At 35.6% G+C, this 20414-nt stretch overlaps 2 protein-coding genes across 3 annotated transcripts; both read right to left on the bottom strand.

Annotated features, from left to right (window-relative positions):
- Positions 1-1300: 1300 nt before the first annotated feature.
- slc26a6.2 (solute carrier family 26 member 6, tandem duplicate 2) lies at positions 1301-10036 on the bottom strand. Its single transcript, XM_016524284.1, has 19 exons — positions 9888-10036; positions 9200-9339; positions 8975-9085; positions 8107-8282; positions 7860-8024; positions 7505-7657; positions 7238-7320; positions 6950-7097; positions 5716-5829; positions 5490-5567; positions 4943-5038; positions 4643-4749; positions 4222-4291; positions 2919-3011; positions 2574-2711; positions 2261-2476; positions 2120-2174; positions 1626-1744; positions 1301-1474 (listed from the first exon to the last, which is right to left on the bottom strand). Exons 1-19 carry the CDS (start codon positions 10034-10036, stop codon positions 1451-1453), a joined length of 2235 nt encoding a protein of 744 aa, XP_016379770.1. The 3' UTR covers positions 1301-1450.
- Positions 10037-12509: 2473 nt separating this feature from the next.
- slc26a6.1 (solute carrier family 26 member 6, tandem duplicate 1) lies at positions 12510-19169 on the bottom strand. 2 transcript variants are annotated; one of them, XM_016524289.1, is made up of 19 exons: positions 19029-19169; positions 18767-18909; positions 18520-18659; positions 18034-18144; positions 16739-17127; positions 16519-16665; positions 16158-16240; positions 15921-16068; positions 15359-15472; positions 14744-14821; positions 14560-14655; positions 14351-14457; positions 14167-14236; positions 13722-13811; positions 13509-13649; positions 13255-13309; positions 12992-13101; positions 12685-12883; positions 12510-12633 (listed from the first exon to the last, which is right to left on the bottom strand). In XM_016524289.1, the coding sequence occupies exons 5-18, from the start codon at positions 16784-16786 to the stop codon at positions 12854-12856; spliced, it is 1317 nt and encodes a 438-aa protein (XP_016379775.1). In that variant the 5' UTR covers positions 16787-17127; positions 18034-18144; positions 18520-18659; positions 18767-18909; positions 19029-19169; the 3' UTR covers positions 12510-12633; positions 12685-12853. The 2 variants fall into 2 exon arrangements, with proteins under 2 accessions (XP_016379775.1, XP_016379776.1); XM_016524290.1 differs by lacking the exons at positions 18520-18659; positions 18767-18909; positions 19029-19169 and adding an exon at positions 18228-18262.
- Positions 19170-20414: the final 1245 nt, after the last annotated feature.

Below are 20414 nucleotides of genomic sequence, written 5' to 3'. Positions count from 1 at the left end.
CTAGTTGATCTTTTCCAGTTGGGACATGCTCGACTTACCAGTTTCTCTGAAACTTGTTATGGGAAGACAATTTACATACAGGAAAACAGCACCCATCAAATGAAAAAGAGCTACTTCATTTATTTTTAAAGGGGTCATATGATGCGATTTCAAGTTTTCCTTTCGGCGTTTTTAGAAAGGCGGGGCATAGAGGAGAAACAATAATGTACAGTATGTGGAAAATAATGTGTTTTTTGAACCTTAAACCGCATAAACACATTTCATAACACCAAATACACAAAATAATGTTCTTTTTAGCAACATCATATGACCCCTTTAAACATCACTAAGATGCTTAGCACTTCAGACTGAACATATACAAAGAACAATATGAGAACTCCAAACCTGTTTTTTCGGGGTTGAATACTTTCACAGATAACCGTTAATCTAGCATGGCAGATAATTTACTAACAGTTCCACCACAAGAATAAGAAAATGAAGAAAAAAATGTTTATTTAAGTTAGAATGATTCTAAACACACAAGCATATAAAGTAAACAAACAGCATACATAGCCTATACATAGTAAAATACATGAACTGATTTTTATATTTTTAATGGTAATTACACTACTATTCAAAAGTTTGGGGTCGCAAAGATTTTTTTCATGTTTTTGAAAGAAGTCTCTTATGTTTGCCAATTGCATTTTTTGATGACAAATACAGTAAAATTGTTAATAACTGTTTCCCCCCCCCCCCCCCGCCAAAATTAATTCCAATTAATTTATCCATGTTATGCAAAGCTGAATTCTCATCAACCATTACTCCAGTCTTCATTGTCATATAATCCTTCAGAAATCATTCTAATATGTTGATTTGATGCTAAAAAACATATTATTAATGTTGAAAAAAGTTGTGCAGCTTAATATTTTGTAGAAACCATGATACATATTTTTTTAAGAGTCTTTGAAGAATAGAAATTTCAAAACAACAGCTTTTATTTGACAGAAATCTTTTGTAACATTTTAAATGTCTTTACTGACACTTTTGATCAATTAAAAAAAAGAAATACTGACCCCAAACTTTTGAACAGTATTGTATATAGCTAAAATGGGAACTTTCCAAGAATCTGATTATATTGTGAAAACTGAGTTTATATTCATGTGTAATATTCATTATGTACCCGGAACTCTACAGTGTCACAACCTGGAATAACCTGTTTCTTAGATGTTTCACAGCTAAGTGACAAAAAGAAAAAAAAGATTTACAGTTTACTTGTCTTACACAATAACATTCTATGGCAGATCCATTTTCAGATATTTCACATTCAAAAGAGTCTCTGTTTATTATTTAAACAAACAAACAAAAACTAAATTATTCATCAAAACACCTCCTTAACTTATTCTTCCCATGATGAAATACATAATAAATAACAATCCAGCTCTGTGTTCTGTACCACGTTTGGTGTTTGGATTTACAAATGTGTTCCCTGCATAACCTGTAAAAGTAGAAAGGCAAGAAATGAGGTTTATTCATGTATGTTTGTTTCGAAATACTGTCTGGGCCACCAACACTCAACACATGTCTAATTAAGATTAGGAAACCTCTGATATGCGTGTATGTGTATATGACATAAGAATGTACTGTACCTCCTTACTGTTTCCTTGTTGACAGTAAAGAACGGCATCATGTACCGATGAGAAGAGAATCGATTTAGTTACTTTCTCGTTGAAGAAATCGCCCTTCTCCATACTCTCTACAACACCTCCTGAAAGATTGAGAGATTACAAATAATGATGTCAAACAGGTCCGTCTTGACTGCACGCTCAAATGGGATTCCAGATGTCATCATTCTAGACAACAAAAGGAACATGTGACATGGAAGAATACACTCTTAAAAATAAAGGTTATTTTTTGGCATTGATGATTCCATGAAGAACCTTTAACATTCATGCAACCTTTCCATTACATTACAAACAAAAAGTTTCTTTAGATCATTAAAATGTTTTTCACATGAAGAAATAAAGGTTCTTTTAAGAACTGTTCATAGAGAGCTTCTTTAGGGAACCCAGAATGGTTCTTCTATACTAGAATCACTGCAAAAACACCCTTTTGAAACTACTGGTTTTTATTGGTCACTTACTCTGGCAGCCACATAAGTACACCTGTACACCAGCCTCTCCATAATCTTTATAGATCTGCCATTAAACAAAGGGTTTTAACAAGGTTAAAACATGGTACATATTTAATAAGTCGCTAATGTACAGTACGGATTGCGTCTCACATTGCGTAGAGTCTTCACGCCTACTGTATCCAGGAAGTTGACAGGGCTCAGGTCAAGAATGATTGCCCGTGGCAGCGGGGTGTCAGTGTCAGGGTCAGGCCCCGCCTCCACAGCAGCCACATCCTTTGGTTCTTTGACTGACAACTTATGCACATCCCCATTTGCCTCTGCTTCTTCCCCACTTTCATCTGTGTCTGAAAATTGTGGTTCCTCACCCTGGTTAAAAGCAGAGACCGCTGACTCAGTCGGAAAACACAAACACTTATTTTCTCACTTATTTCCATGCATACACACAGTGTCTTCAAAAGCAAACCTTAGCAGCTTTAACAGCTTCTTTAGCTCTTTTCTTGGCCTCTTTTTTTGCTTTCTTTGCAGCTTTCTTTTCTTTCCTGAGTCTCTTTGCTTCCAGTTTTTTCTTGTGTGAGAGAAGTTTAGCCACGTCTACCCCAGTCTGCACACAAACATTTATTTTTACTGCATGAATGTCCTGACCTGTGCACGTGCTGTATGGGCTAATCACACAGTGAATGTTTAAGTTAGAGCTATGTTTGGGATAATTGCCTGTTGTGAGTAGTGTCTTGTAATTACTCTTTATGTAATTGTGTGTGAATGGATATGGTTGAGAGTATATGTGTGTATGGTGTTTGTGTGTGTCTACCTTCTCATAGAGTGCATCAATATACATTTCAGCGTTGGCAAAGTACAATGTTGCAGATGATCGGAAAATCATTATACCAGGAATCTCCTTCACCTGTAAGTGTGTAAAAAATACAGAGACATTATACTCAAAATAACAGAAAATAATAAATAAATAACTTTTATGATGAAATCAAGAATTTCTAAATACTTTTTCAAAATAATTGCACAAATTTTGTAAAGCAATATTTGCAATTACAGTTTTCTCAATGCTCAAATTATCAAAATTATTCACAATTGCACAAACAAATGAACCAAATTAAATATGTGTTCTGACTGAGGCTCTAGAAGACAAATCCTGAAAATAATTACCAGACTTCAAATTTATCAGAAGAAAGTTGTGAATAGTTGTTTATTAACTGAATGTTCATCATCTAAGTCATTTTTATACATCTTGAACATAGTCATTACTAAAAACATTTTGTTAAAGGTCCAAAGACTGTGTTGTGGCCAATTACATTTTGCAACGAAATCTAAAAAAGGCCTAGTTTCAGTACACTAGTTTCAATAGCACTATAACAAACTACTACTTTTTGCCTGATCACCTGTACACATATACTTCATAAATATAATTTATAACTGATCTCGCTTACAGCACAATTACACACTCAGTAAATGAAACTACAACACCACTCATTCAATGCACCCTGGAACTGTAAAGCAAATAGTAACCAACACAATAACACCAAAACAATTAAAACACACATTGTGCCTTTGCAAAGTTACATGACACTGATTCACCAGATTATCTAAGAAAAGTTTGCATGAAGGCGTTTCTGGAAAAATACTGTAATTCAGGTTTTTAACCATGATAGACAGGCTGTTTCAACAGAAATTTAAATATGCATTATGCCTTTCAGTCCAACTTACTCATTTGATTTGGTCAATTGTGTAACACCTCTGATGTGCGAAATATAACTACACCAACAAAACTAGAGAATCAGTTGAATGCACTCTTAAAAATAAAGGTGCTTCAAAAGGTTCTTCAAGCGATGCCATAGAAGAACCATTTTTGGTTCCACAAAGAACCATTCAGTCAAAGGTTCTTTAAAGAACCATCTCTTTCTTACCTTTTTGTAATCTGAAGAACCTTCTTTCGCCACAAAGAACCTTTTGTCAAACAGAAAGGTTCTTCAGATGTTAAAGGTTCTTTATGGAACCATTTAGACAAAAAGGTTCTTCTATGGCATCGTGAAGCACCTTTATTTTTAAGAGTGTACAGTGAACATAGTTGCATAAATTGCTATAATGGTGGTCATGGTCACCTGATTGTAGTCCTCTACTGGTTTGTAGATGTCAGTGCCAGGAACCTGGCCAAGAATAGAGTATTTTGGTCTGTTGTAAAGAGAAAAAACAGGTAGAGAAGAAGAAAGGAGTCAACACACAGAGGGACAGATGGTGAATTCTTATATGCAAACTGTTTATGATGCTGTCAAGAACAGAATTTCAGCCGCTAAGCCAATGGTACATATGGCCAAGCTCAGATCTGACGTTCATCAGCAGTGTAAAGTAAAACAGGAGACCACATGCAGAACCAGTTTTATATTCTCATTTAAGTATGTAAACGGTGCATATGTATGTGGTTATCATTTAGGGCTCAAGACTATGGAAAAATGGTGCATGTGCCACAGTTTAATGTGCATTTGTGGATTATTTAGCCTTGTGTATGTGGTTTCTGTCACTCACAGCTGAGTTCTGAAGACGACAGTGAGGATGGAGAAGGCAATAGATGCAGCAAGTCCCAGATCAGGATTAAACAACACTGTCAAGATTAAAGTCATCACCCACACCACCTAAACACACAAACAACAGTGTGAATAACAGCTAAACTGTGTATTCAGATCTTTCTTTTTTACCTTTTTTTCTGTGTCACTCTATTCACTCCCCTCATTCTCAGTCATATTTTGTTTATGTATAGGTCTATTTTTAATGTGTTGCATAAGCTTTGCTTTCTCATGAAACCCCCGCATTCTCGTTCTCTCTCACCATATCCACTTTGTTGGTCCTCCAGAGAGAGCAGATGTCTCCAAACTGCTTCATCATGCCTTGCAGGTTTACATAGATTATAGCAGCCAGCACAGCCTAAAGAAACCAGCACACACATGTACAATATGTCTATATATATATCCTTATAAATGGACACATTATCATATTCATGAATTAAAGGGATAGTTCACCAAAAATAAAAATTTTGTCATCATTTACTCACCCTCATATCGTTTCAAACCTATCTTATTTTTCTTTCTTATGTTGAACGTAAAAGAAGATATTTTGAAGAATGCTGGTAATCAAACAGTTGATGGTCCCCATTGACTTCCATAGTATTTTTTTCCCTACTATGGAAGTCAATGGGGACCAACAACTGGTTTGTTTATCAAAATTCTTCTTTTGCGTTCAACATAAGAAAGAAACAGATTTGGAACGACATGAGGGTGAGAAAATGATGACAACATTTTCATTTTTGGGTGAACTAGCACAGATATGTTTGAATATAAAACCCAAGCCCACACAAGGGCTGATTCAAGGTACTAACCTTTGGCAGCTCCTCAAATAGTTCGCCAATCTTTAACAAGATCACCAGAATTACAACAGCAGAAATCGCTCCAGCTACCTGAGAGAATGACAGAGACAGGTTTCAGTTTGAACTTTCACCCAAAAAAACTGCCATCTAAAGAACTCACCATCCATCTCTCCAGAACTAGCTAGTCAAAGATATATGAAGTTATGTATGTCAGATTGCAGTTTGCTGAAGTTCTCACCTGTGACTTTCCCCCTGTGCTGACCTGCACCATGGTGCGAGACATAGAGCAGCTGATAGCAAAACAATTGAATAAGCCTCCAATGGAGTTCGACAGACCCAGCGCTATGAGCTCCTGATCCAGAGAACAGACAATAGGAGAAAAACACAAGATGTTCAAACAAAACTGTTTTTCTAAACTTTTGGCATTCAAACTTTTTTGATATAGATCAATGACTTTCAGCAAAAAAACACAAACTGCCAGTTTTTCAAATGTGCCTCGATGGAAAAATTACAGGCTTAATTGTATAAACTAAAATTCCAAGAAAATATTGTAAACCTTTTACCATATTTTAAGTGCAGATTTACTATTCAGTTTGTTTTATGTTGACACTAAATTTGACATTAAAAGTGAAAAATATATTATATTAGCCATTACTCCAGTCTTCTATGTCGCATGATCCTTTAGAAATCATTCTAACATGGTACATTTGTGCTGCTTAATATTTTTGTGGAAACTATGTTTTTTTTCAGGATTCTTTCATGAATATAAAGAATGCCATTCATTTGAAATTCTTTTTGTAACAGTGTAACAATAGCCCCTTTCACATATATAGTCTTTACAGGCAAATTACCGCTAAATTACCGTTAAGAGACCATGTGTGAACAGGACCTTTTCAAAAATAAGAAGTTGTAACATTACCAGTGAATTACGAGTATCTCTGTATGAATGCAGAACAAGATTAACGGTACAAGCACATATAAGTTCAGGACACGCTGACATAAGATGTCTACTCTGGGTCAATCAGAACATTCTAATGCAGATGACACATTTACTCTGCGCTGTTTATGGAAGTCAAAGAATAGTCTAAATATGTCTAATACAATGTCTCTGGGCCTAAAGCAGCTGCATAAATGTGAACGTTTGACACAAAAATAAAAAAACATCAACAAAAACATTGACCACGTATACCTCTCCATGTTTACAAACACAACACAGGGAGGCGCAGCCATTTAGAGGTCATTTCTGGTTAATGATGTCACAGAACTTACCGGTATTTTGAAACTGATGTGTGAATGGTGCTTTACCAGTAAGAAGATGAAACGCTGTTGCATGTTTACTGGTATTACTGTGTGAACGGGGCTAGAACTGTCACTGTTGATCAATTTAATGTGTGAATATAAATTTGTGTGTATAAAAATACACATACACATTTAATAAAAATAATCTTTTACAGGCATTTAAAGTCTATTACCTGGTTACTGTCGACCTTGTAGGCATATTTGAGGGCGAAAATTCTACCCAGTGAGATAGCAATACCATAACCAACAACAGCCAGTGCAAAAGCATCACCGACCATTGAACCCAACAGTGAGACAGCGGGCGCCACAGGAGCCTGCAGACTAAAATGTGAAGAAGAGATGAGTATTTGAGCTTGAAGATGTACTAAGATGCTGCGGTTGTATTTTATAGCTGTAACCATTTTATACAATACTATGTTGAACAGTTGTATTTGCGTTGCATAGTAGTGTGTTGGACTCACCCTGATGGGATTTCTCCAACCACTTCAACACCATATTCAGTCTTCAAATCCATCTGCCACGACACCACAGTAGCAATAATAATCTATACACACAAACAAGATGTTATATTTATGTTATGTTATATTACCTCAGAAAGAGCAAGCAAAACTGATGACATTTTTGATAAATAAAAAAAAAAATATATGAATTTAAATAAGTCTGTGTCCACAGTTAGCTAAGTAAACGTGTATGTGCATGTGTGTGTTTCACTGTATGACGTAACTCACAGTGATCAGCTCAACAGGAATCGGAATAGGGATTTTGCGCGCCGCCAAGGCACTAAGTTCCTTTGCAGCAACCAGACCTATGATGGTTACAATGCTAACTACCAGAGTACCAATATTAGTCTGTCCAAGCAATGCACAAACCTCTATGACTGTCTGGAGAGAGAAAGAAAAATAAATAAATAAATAGAGAAAACAGCATTAAAACATATGTAGCTTGCTGAGTGCAAATCATAACCCCAACCGCTAGGGGCCACTAAACACAAATTACACATAGATGTGTTTATTTGTCTTTTGCATACCAGTTATGGAGAGTCCTTAATTAAGTGTTTGGGACTGTGTGTGTGTTCATACTCACATATATAAGAGACAAAGGTCCACTATACCGCTGTGGATTGATGCCAAAGGAATATTTGAGCTGGGAGACGATAACGTGAATGGCGGCCGCTGTTGTATAAGCTCTCACCAATGGCTCTGAGAGATACGTTACCACAAAACCAAACCGAACCAAGCCGAGGAGCAACTACACACACAGACACCACACAAACACTTAGTCACATACACAACTTCAAAACTACATAGCCTACACTTACAAATGAGACTACCTGGAAAATGCCAGATAAGAAAGTCACAGTGGCTGCGATCTTGACCCTCTCTGCATCACGGCTGAAAACGTCTAAGGTGGTGCTGTTGGTATCATTGCCTGGTATCACGAAGTCTGAGTCTGGAGCCAAGCGCTCTGTCACGCTGCCAATCATAACGCTCATAACTGCATATGTACCTGTAGACAGAGAGATTAGAAAATAGGACTATTTTTGCTACAGTATGTTTGTAGGGGCCAAATGTCTAGGTGGATTTAATTTGATAGTTTACTCAAAAATGAAAAATCTATCATTATTTTCTCACTCATCAAACTCTCCAAACAAGGTTGTCAATCACTCAACACAGCTTTATACAAGCATCATAACAGTATACATTACACAACTATACTGATCTATATTTCAAGTCATAAAACAGCTTCATTTGCAAAAAGACTGAAATGTATGTCATTATTTGCCCATAATGTTCACTCAACAGCTCTCAAATCAAATATGGCTCCTAAAGCACTGGGTTGAAGCATTGAAATGTCATTAAACTTGTATCATAAGTGCCATATTTGATTCATATGGAAAGTCCACTGATCTGTCATCATTTACTCATCCACATGTCATTCCAAATCTGTATGCATTTCTTTCTTATATAGCTCAAGAGTCATGAGACTATTTTGATGGTGCTTTTGAACATGAGCACTTTTTGAGCATGAACGGCTGTTGTATAGAAAAGTTTGATGTGAATAGATTTTTTTGTGTTCCATTGAAACAGCATATAGGTTCAGAATGAAATGAAGGTGAGTAAATGATGACAGAATTTTCATTATGCAGTGAACTACGCCTTTAGGAAAAACAGAAATCAAAGGGAGGTGTGTGTACTTACCCACAGATATGTGTTTAGATGTTCCAAATATGAAGTAGATGAGAATGGGGTAGAAGGAGGAATACAGACCAAACACAGGAGGGACCGCAGCTAGCAAAGCATATGCCATACCTAGACACACAAAACACACTGCATGTTACATGTGTGTGTTTGTTTGTGTTTATGTTTAGTCTTAAGCAAAAAATGTGCTTTGGTAATACAGGTGTGCATGTGCTTGTGTTTGACCTTGCGGCAGGTGCATGATTCCCACACTGATTCCTGATATTAGATCTCCAATAGCGTTTTCTCGAAATGGGTATCGTGGCAGCCAAGCCAGGAGAGGAACAAATGATAGGAAACAGCTCTTAAACCTTGGGCCTGTACACCTGATGAACAAAGAAAAAGAGAAAATTATGAAACACAGTGAAGAACAAGATAACTGCCTTAATAATTAATGCTAAAAAATTTTTTTAAGCCTGAGACTTCTCTGAGATGTTGTTGAATCCATTAAAGCACAAGATGTTATTTGGATCTTTCTAGATTCATGCTGGACAACATGATCATTAGATTTGACTTAAAATTGTGGAGTTCATGTTTTTAAGTTCAAGATAATTGGAGTATGTTTTACAAGAAAATTCTGTTTGTTTTTCTACTATAATTTCACATTTAATTTAGTGTTATTTGCCATTTCTTTGTAATAATTAGTAAAATTTACAAGCAAAAAACAAATGAAATTTGTTTTAGTAATTCCTTCATTTTTTTTAGCTATAGCAACAGTACTGCTTCAATTAAAGCAAAATGAGGGCAAACAAAATACTGATTTCTTTTATTAACTCTTCTCTTAAACTACGATGCACATACAAATTGTAAAAAAAATAAAAAAATAAAAAGTTCTCACACAGTGAAATATTCAAATTAAATAAAGGCCACACACCTGACAGCATCTCTGAGTTTTTCATTTGCTGAAATTTTGAAATCCGATTTCTCAGCGACTTGGTCAACACCAAGCTCATCCAGTACATCTCTCTGAATGTGATATGGTACCCTTTTCCTGAGATCTTTGTCTTTCATCCCTTCTTCCATTTTGAATCCTCTCTATCTTAAATGTGATCCTGAAAATTTTTCTTCTCACATTCACTGTTCAGATCACATCCAGTGCATAGATCCCAAAATGTATGTCCTCACAGCGAAAATTCAATCTTTAATGTCCATGCAAACAGACCCAGAACATTTCTGAAGGGTGTTCTCCAGTGATTTGAAGTGAGAGCTCCATAGGTCTGCTGCTCGTGCAGTGAAGCTCTGGACAGCAATGGATTGATTAACGTCCCTGACCCTGCTCTTCTATCACAGTTTGTGTTAATGTGTATCCTGACCTTTCTGAAACCCGTCTGATCCATTCACACACTCACAATTCTAATGTATCCATATGAGGAGCAAAGTCCCAAAAAGGGGGGGGGGTTCTACAGAGTTACTGTTGGAAACTTTCACACTAGAGACCTACACCACCTTATCTCAGCCTGATTAGATAGAAAACATGTTCATTCTGCAAAACCATGTGCTTTTGTATGAGTGAATTGTGAACAGTAGATATTTGAAATCACATCTCTGCTATAAGGTGTCTGTTTTGATCCAGTGAAAGAGATACATCTTCATCTGAGAATACAGAGACTTGTATATGAAGTTGCAATTATGTCATGTAATTATGGCTGTTTGTATTTTTAACATAGTATTAGGTAATACTGACAAAACATTCCTTTGGTGAAATTTGGGATGTCCTCAATTGGAGTACCATTTTCTTTAACCGAAAAATACCAAAAATGCTTCTGTTTAGACTTAGGGTCAGTCTGTCATTATGATCAGCTTTATAAAATAGAGGCTTATAGTATGTCTTCAGTAAACGTGTGAGAGAAAAGAGCTTATTAAATATTAATTTGGCCTCTCCCCAACACCTGCCCAGAGAACAAAGTCTCTTCTAATAACATTTATGGTTCAATTCACTGGTGGTACAAGAACATTTCAGCAATACTGAGTTGGTGCAGATATAATTGTGATTCTGTTAAATTCTGTTGTTTGTGTTGACCAGAGTGTTAATAAGTATTTTCCATACATGTTTCTATGTTGTTATTTGTACATATTTTATTTTAGAGTCTTATTTATTTTACTACATATTTTATTTTACAATATCACCAAACCAAATTGGTCTGTAACATGAAATATATTAAGAATCTAGGAGATTTCATATGCACAGACCTGCATTACAATGTTTTGAAGACACTTTATATTTGAGCATTTTTTAAAAACTATTTCAAACATCCATCTAATCTAAAAGTAGAATAACGATGAAAATTTTGATTTAAATGCAGAACAAATAAAAAAGCAAGTAAATAAAAAAGCAAAATACAGAGGTAAAAGCTGACACAAGTCATTGCCAATAGAAAATTCTGACCACGGTGTCAGTTTTTATTTTTACATTCAATAGCCAGGGGTTCTCAAAGTCTACATTCAAAGGTCCAAATCTGAATTTTCATCAGTGTCAAAGGTCCGGACCGGAACAATTGGTTATTACAAAACTTGTTTTTAATAAACATACATAACATGCATAACAAATAAACATAAATTTTTTGGAAAAAATAAAGCGCCAATAAAATGGCAAAACAATTAATTTAAGTGTCAGCAATAGAGGTCGACCGATAAGGGTTTTTCTCAGGCGATTGCCGATAATCAGGGCAGCCGATGGCCGTTATATGATGCTGATTTTTTTGGCCGATATGTTTGGCCGATTTATTTTTTTTCCCCCTTTATCTCATAAAAGCGAGTTGGTAAGATGGTAATAGTAGTAGTAGTAGCCTAATTCATAGTAATAATACATGGCTCAAAACTTAAGCACCTTCTCAAAACAGTTCTGAAGCATGCTTTTTGTTTATGTTTGCTGACAGACACCAGTGTTTCCCACAGACTTGCAAATGCAAATTGATTCTCTGCCAACAGGAGGCGCTGTTGGAGCGGAGATATAGCGGTTTCCCCGGTAACGGCTGTAATCAAATACAAAACGCTAGGAAAGACGAAATGAAAATGACATCAAAGCTTTTCTGAAGACGGTCGGTTCTTTTCAGTTATACATTCATATAAAAACACCCGCGCTGCGTTTTAATTTTGAAACGTGCAGTGCTCAGTTTATTCAACAAAGTAGAATCCTTTTGTTAAATCTATTTGTGGCGGTCAGTTTTGATTTTGTGACGGGCCGCCACAAATAACTCAATGTATGGGAAACACTGGACACTGCTATAAGTCAAATGGCCATAATCTAAGTGATAACAAACAAAAATAAATAAATAAAAAATTACTCATATTAGCGGTGAAATGTCGTCCGATTATGTCAAAAGTCATACGCTCACTGGATGTCATGACAACAAATGTCATGAAGGAAAAGTTTCAATATTTAGCCTTCGCTTTCATTTCGGACCATCTCCAAAAAGACATGAAAAAACTAAACATATGATTTACACGTTTTAACATGCGTTTATCAAAGTAGGAAATAATTAGTGTTGTTGAAATACGAAATGGAGGCGGGCCCGGACTGAATTCCCTCCGGGTCCGGATCCGGACCAGAGTCCGGAGAAGCACTGCAATAGCCGATAGACAAGCATCTGTTGCCGCCACAGTCTATGGTTGCCGCAATTCTGTTACACCAAATACACAAAATAATGATCTTTAAAAAAGCATCATATGACCCCTTTAAATCCAGATAAATGCACACAGTTGCTCCAAATCATTAAATCAAAATTGGAAGTTCTTGTATTCCTTTTCCAATCTTTCTAGAAGTGTCACTTCTAAAGCTCAGTAGTGAGGGATTTTTTGAGGTTTGCAGGTTCATCGGTCAGGCAGGGAGGTCATTAAAGGTCACAGCTCTGTAACATCTGTGCCTGTGTTCTGTAAATAGATGCATAATTGAATCAGAACAGAAAAGGCTATTGAATTGCAGTGAACTCACCACACAAACACAAAGCAAAAATAGCACACACACACACACACACACACCTGTAGCCCCTGGTAGTGCAGGATTGCATGATGAACTGAAGGAAAAAATGAAGAAAGAGACAGAAAATCTGGAACAAAACCATGATTCTTCATCTGAGATAGTAAACCATCTAGAGACAAACACAAAAAAATACAGTAAGTAAATTAATACCAGTTCTTGAGGATGAACTATCTCTTTAAATGTCACGTTACATATTAATATAAAATGCCCCAGATCATGACACTATATTTGAGACTGTGGCTGTACGTGTGAGATGCGTAACCTGGACATGAAGCACAGAAAAACAAGGTCTGCGTGTTCTCAAAATCCTGAAGCACCTGTGACACAGAGAGATTGGCAAGACACGCAAGTTTGCATTTAAACATGATCACGGTGACAAGCAGAATTTAAACTGAGATTTATTGGTTAGGAGTTAATGAGAGCCAGTAACAGGTCATCTATTTCTGTTCATCCCTGGTAAAATATCAACACCTCTACGTGTGGGTACATGTGTTACGTGTGCTCTGTGCCACTAACTGATTTGAATGAGCCTATGGCCACTGAGTCCATGAAGGTGACTCCACTGAGCTCCAGAATAACGCAGTGCTGTGCACACTGAGCCCCCTGCTGGTCTGGAGGTTGTACTTCAGGATTCTCATTAATGTCATTACTAATTGTCTGCATATACAAAAATAATAATTAAATTTTACTCAATGAATGGAAAGCAGGAAGCTGTAATATAGGTTGTACCTGTTTGAGTGATGTGAAGGTCTGGTCTGCATTGGCATAGTAAAGTGGATTACAACAGGAAAACACAGTCACTCCAGGGATCTGGTGTGCCTGAACCAGCAAATTCAGGGATTTATATTTATATTATATATGTACTAGGAACACATCTACTATCGATGTAATATTAATAAATAATACAATTATCTATAAAATATATAATAATTACATATATGTTAATATATTAATTAAGCTTTGCCATCACATGAATAAATTACATTTCAAAATATACTAAAATAGAAAACAGTTATTTTAAATTATCATATTTCACTATAGCTGTATTTTTGATCAAATAAATGCAGCCTTGGTGAACATAAGAGACTTTGGTTAAGCTACTGCTTAAGATGATTAACCACATTTCAGAACATAGCTTAGGCTGGTTTCTAGCTGCATTGTGTGTAAATCTTACCTTTGAGTATTTCTCCAGATCCCTGTAACAGTCTGTGCCAGCAATATGCCCAAGAACAGCAGATCTGGGCCTGAGAAATGTAGAAAGAGGAAGAATAAGAGTTAGTATGAGAAAGTTGAAAAATCGAAAGAGAAATAGAGAGAGAGACGCTGTAGATAAATATTAGACAATGCAGATGACTCACTGCTGTGTCCTGAAGACGATGGTAAACAGAGAGAAAACAATTGCAATGCCAAGCCCCAGGTCCAGATTAAACACCAAAGCACTGAACAGCGTCACTACCCACACTACCTGCAGTCTCAGTGGGAAACACACACAGGAAACACCCTGGATGAGAGGCCTACATGGAATTGGATTTTGGGTCAGTTGTGTAAGGATGAAATTGCCCCTTACCAGGTCCAAGCGGTCAGTATTCCAAAGTTTAGGCACATCTTTGACTTGTGCAAAAACCCCTTGCAGATTCACTAAAATAATGACAGCCAAAACTGTCTGAAACACACAAATGCACTTTATAAAACCACCTTATTATGCTATATCCATATAAAATATACTTTGTTATTGAAGATGGTATAGGGACCTTTGGTAACTGCTGAAAAAGGGGGCCAAACTTTAACAAGATCAAAAGAATTATCAGTGCAGACACCAGAGAAGAAACCTGGGAGAAAGAGAGAGGTCATGTTCATAGAGTAAAAACTGCAGTGCTTCCACACCGAAACATACATTATTTTGAAAAATAACTTTCTTTTGTGCATGTGGTTTACATTTTATCAGCTTGCTTTATCACTTTTTTGATAAGAACGACAAAGATATTAATGACCTGTGCCTTAATAATAGTCACGTGTGGCATGTTCTTACAGCACAATTCAGTTTCAACCATAACTTAGCTGTTTTATTTGAAATAATTAATACAAATAGTTTTATATATATATATATATATATATATATATATCATAGGCTGCTTTGAATTTCAGTATATACATGTAAATGTATTGTACATGAAAATATTTTAGTTAAATGTCTTTTCTTCTTGTGGCCACTGCCTGAATAACAGTGTAACTATTTTCTGAGAAAACATTCACTGTAATCCTCCCACATGTAAACAGGGATTGAACTGTTATGCATGTACCACATGTTGTGCATGTACCTGTAACATGAGGTTGTTTTACTAACAAAAATTAGCAGGTGTTCACACCTGAGTTTGTCCGCCTGTACTCTCCTGTACTGCGCTGCGAGACATGGATCCGCTTACTGGAAAGCACTGGAACATCCCGCCTATGGAGTTACACAAACCCATAGCCAACAGCTCCTACAGGGAAGAGAGCCCATTTATGTTCAGATTAGTGCTGTCAAATGGATAATCGCATCCAAAATAGAAGTTTTTGTTTACATAATATATGTGTGTGTACTGTATTTAGTATGTATATATAAATACAAACACATGCAAATATGCATTTAAGAAAAATATGTTGTTTATATATTAAATATATTTATATATAATATAAAATATAAGAATATAAATATATAAATGTATACACATGTTAATATTTTCAAAATATATACTGCATGTGTGTATTTATATATACATAATAAATACACACAGTACACACACATATATAATGTAAACAAAAACTTTTATTTTAGATGCGATTAATCGCAATTAATCGTTTGACAGCACCAGATCAGATGAAGGGAATGCTGCAAAATGGGTATTTATTGAGAACATATTGTTAAAAGTTACAGAAATTGCTTGTTACCTGGTTGCTGTGAAAGGGGTACCCATGTTTATGAGCAAACATCATGCCCAGTGAAGCTTGGAAACCATAGCCCACCACTGCCAACGCAAGAGCTGTCAATAACAGCTCCTGAGAGACAGAAAACGATGGAAGGGAGGGAGGTGAGAGACTTAGAGGTAAACAAAGAAAGAATTAGTTTTAGCACCTAAATACTTCCTGCTAATTGGTTTAGTATAGAAAAACCAACACTCTGCTGACCCGAATTGTATGGGTCCAACAATCTGTATTCCATACTGACCGGACAGATCAAACTGCACTGACGACACAGTGGCAAAGATAATCTACGAACATGAAGAATTTATTACTGTTGCACAGAAATATCTTTAAAATACTGCTAACGCAACAGGCAAAACTAAACTAAATTACATTTTTAAACTACAAAATTAAAATTAAAATTGCTTAAAGAAATTAAATAAAAACATACACAAATAAAACAATAAATACCACAAATGGTAGTTTTTGACCTGCCTGTATTAAATGTAATGCATTTACACACTAGACTGCGAAATTTAAACACATAAATAAAAGCTAAATAAAAAAATAAAAACCCTTTGCGCACCAGTACCAACTCCCATGGAATGGGAAATCGAGAGCTCCACCGTGAATTCACCATCTTTCCACCAACAAGTATCACCAGGGAGACAAGGGACACTACCAGTGTCGCCAGTAACACTCTGCTGATTCCAGTCACAATGTTTGAAAACATCTGGTGGACACAGATATGTACATTTAACATCTGAGATGAACACAGAGATAAAACACGCAGTGCTCATTCTCACCCAGAACACAGCAAAGACGCCTCTGTGTCTGACTATGGAGATGCCCATCAGTAAAGGCAGCTGGTGAACAGTCACATGGACAGCAGTTGCCGTAGTGTAACCACTGACCAACGGCTGAGACAACCACCGACACACCCCTCCACAACGCAGCACATACAGCACAATCTATAGGGAGAGAGATTTATACACAAACACACACACACACCAATACAGGATTAATACAGCTTCTGTGTGTTTTACCTGTATCAGTCCACACAGAATGGTCAACTGAGCTGCAAAGGCAACTCTAGCACTTTCAGCCTCAATCTCATCACTCTCTGCTCCGCCGCCTGCCAACACAACATCACCAGCCACCGTACCGACCATGATGGAAAGGACAGAAAAAGTACCTGTGGGTCAGAAAGATCATCAGCCAATCAGATTGAACTGAACGTCAAATCAAATAAGGACAAAGCCATTATCATATATTAAATAATGTTTAATACTTTTGTTTCTCAGATTTTTAAGTTTTTTGTATTATATCTTTTTATTGTATATTTTATTTTATTATATATTTTATACTTCATTTTATTTTAAAGATTTCTTTCATTTATTATTTTATATATATTTCATTTTATTATATATTTATTATTTATTATATATTTTATACTTTATTTTATCTTAGATTTATTTTATGTAATTGTATATTTAAATTTATAATTTATTATATACTTCAGTTTATTTTATAATTTATTTCATTTTAATGATTTATTTAATTTTATATGTATTTCATTTGATTATATATTTTATACTTTATTTTATTTTAGATTTACTGTATAATTGTATATATTATGTATTTTAGACTTCATTTTGTTTTATATTTTATTATATAAAACAAAATGAAGCATTAAATAAATTATATATTTTGTTTTCTATACACATACATATATATTGTTAAATATATTTTATACTTCATTTTATTTATATTTTAATTATTTATTATTACATTTTTACTTGTTTTACATTTTATTTTAATATGTTTACAGTTTGTTATTTCATATATTTTTATTGTATATATTGTAGACTCGGTTATTTCGTTATTTTATTTAATCTTTTTTATTATTTTATATTTAATTACTTTTTATTTATTGTTATTATATATTTTATTTTATTTTCACTCAAACAACAGTTCATCTGAATTTTTTTTTCATTATTTACAAAAACCCATATATTAATATTTTTCTTGCAAAGTGGAATCGTGTATGTGTGTACAGAATGTATATATACCTGCTGAGAGAGTTTGTTTGTGTACCTACCCACAGAGATATGTCTGGATGTTCCAAACATGAAGTAGATGAGAACAGGGTAGAAAGAAGAATACAGACCAAACACTGGAGGAACTGCAGCCAACAAAGCATTAGCCATCCCTATGGGAAGCAAAAAGTCAGAAAATGAGTAATTTGTGTGCAGAAGAGTGTGAGCAGTTCTGTACAATAGAATTAGTTATTACATCCACTTTATCTGTCTGGTTTGAATCACAGTGCATTGTGAAGGAAATTATCAGCTGCCAGCTGATAATACAGATCTGCAGGTGTCTAAGATGAGAAACAGGATAATGAAAATCATAACCGACCCCTCACATCACAGACACTTCAAGTGTCTACACTCTCAGAGAACCCTAAAAATCTATTTCGATCGATGTTGACACCTGCATCAACATACATTTTTATATTTTAGAATACAGTTGTCATATAACAGTTTGTAGCTCAAATAAAACAAAAGAGGGTGTGCAAGTCTTAAACCTTGTGGCAGATGCATGATTCCCACACTGATTCCTGATATCAAATCTCCAATAGCGTTTTTCCTGAGCGAGTACTGTGGCAGCCATGACAAGAGAGGTGCAATAGACAGGAAGCAGCTCTTCAGTCTTGGACCTGAACACCTGAAGCACAACAACAGAGAAATATGGGGGTCGGCATGTATATTTAGCATGGACAGTGTTTATTTTACGATCACAATTATGCTTCTTAAATAAGCTCCCACACTCACCAGCGCTCCTCCTTCAGCTTTGCCCAAATTGTCCGATACGCCTTCCACCTGCGCTGTCCCAGGATATCTAGCTGTGCTTCATTCAAACCATAAACGGGATTGGGATTGAAATTCTCACACTCTGAACATCTTTGATTGTCCATCTGTAAAAAAAAAATTTTAAAAAAGGAGAAAATGCGGCTTAAACAGGAACAAGTGCATGAAATGATTATGTTTCCCAAATGTGAGGTTGTTGTGACTTGGCTTTGAACTCGGAGTAAACCTTATTTTATCTTCTCACGGTAGCTAAACCAATTAAACTGGACATTTATAATTGGATAGAGACAAGAGTCGTTATTCACTTTTCCTCCTACAGGCTACTAAAGGGTCATTTATTGTCTCAGATATTCACCAACAACATTTATCGTTGGATCAGTGAAGGAAGTCTGTCATCGTCTTCGCTCTGACCAAAGGTTAGAAGACTTAATCTACCACTCCTGAGAACAGGGATCATATTACACAACATCACATGAGTGACGGCTTGTACTGAACAGACCTGTGTCTATTTTTACTGTAGCACTTTAACAATGTTCACCAGATAATGATTATGCAATTATGCAACTTTCTTGTAGGAGGCAAGGCTGTTTTATCCCATGAGAAGATGCGCTGCTTTAAAACAAATAATACTAGAAACCGACTTTTGACCCCATATAGTACAAGCTGAAGCTATAGAAGACATACATCAGTCTATATGCAATGTTTTATTTATATATTTATCTGTACATGAATAGAACTCAACACAAGCAGATGGCAAAACACCACAATGTGTTTTCCACTATTTTTGAAGCCACATTTAAATATAAAGGACATAAATTGTCTAACACACAGTAGTACACAGGTTAAAAAGTATACCAATTACAGTATGTGGTAGGAATGCACTAAATAAAGCATGTAAAACATCTGATCAAAACTAAAGGATTCAGTTTCATAAGCGTGAAAAGACATCAGCAGCCAAAACTGATAACACATCAAAGCTCATCTGCGCCTGTCATCCCTCTCTGATAAGAGCACATGTGAGGACAGGTGACTGCACAGGTGCGTGTGCAATTAAACTGGAAATACGTTTATCTTATCATCAATTAGTTATCTTACCTTGTGTAGAGAATTCACCAAAATCTGTTTTGTGCCTCCAGAGGAAACCACTTTATTATCCCTGTGCACATGACATAAATAGCTCAACAAAACCGCAGGCCACCTGTGGGACGTTTCTCAGCTGAATTTCTCTCCTTAAATATTTTCATTGCTTTCTGTTGTTTAAAGGTCAGATTTAAAATGTTACATCATATATAATTCATCACAAATGCTGCCTCCATCCTACATAATACACACCATGGTTATTCTCTCCAACTCTGTGTTCCATTGGTTTATATAAGTGTTGACAGTGCTTAAGATCAGAAGGCAAAAAAGGTTGTACATTATCACACCCACACACACTCTAAATATACATTTAACAGCCTTAAAAAAGTAACAAAAACAACAAACACAAGTTGGGGAATTTCCATTACTTCATTGGTCAGTATATATAGAAAGATTTTATAACAATGTAAAATGTATGTTATATTTATGTTTTTACATTTTACATAATTACAAAAATTTGTGCAATTTGTAA

Source organism: Sinocyclocheilus rhinocerous, unplaced genomic scaffold, assembly GCF_001515625.1.
Source record: "Sinocyclocheilus rhinocerous isolate Xijiao unplaced genomic scaffold, SAMN03320098_v1.1 scaffold2645, whole genome shotgun sequence".
NCBI lineage: Eukaryota > Metazoa > Chordata > Actinopteri > Cypriniformes > Cyprinidae > Sinocyclocheilus > Sinocyclocheilus rhinocerous.
Note: the sequence above shows the minus strand (reverse complement) of the source record. Positions and strands in the feature narration are given on the sequence as shown.

Coding starts and splice junctions, on each gene's coding strand:
- slc26a6.1 (XM_016524289.1), bottom strand. CDS start 16,786: ATGGGCATCTCCATAGTCAGACACAGAGGCGTCTTTGCTGTGTTCTGG. Junction 14,822..15,358: donor GTACAGGCGGACAAACTCAG/GTGTGAACACCT, acceptor TCTTTCTCCCAG/GTTTCTTCTCTGGTGTCTGC. Junction 14,458..14,559: donor ATACTGACCGCTTGGACCTG/GTAAGGGGCAAT, acceptor CTGAGACTGCAG/GTAGTGTGGGTAGTGACGCT.
- slc26a6.2 (XM_016524284.1), bottom strand. CDS start 10,036: ATGGAAGAAGGGATGAAAGACAAAGATCTCAGGAAAAGGGTACCATAT. Junction 5,830..6,949: donor ACAAGGTCGACAGTAACCAG/GTAATAGACTTT, acceptor TCTCTGGATCAG/GAGCTCATAGCGCTGGGTCT. Junction 2,175..2,260: donor GCGTGAAGACTCTACGCAAT/GTGAGACGCAAT, acceptor GTTTAATGGCAG/ATCTATAAAGATTATGGAGA.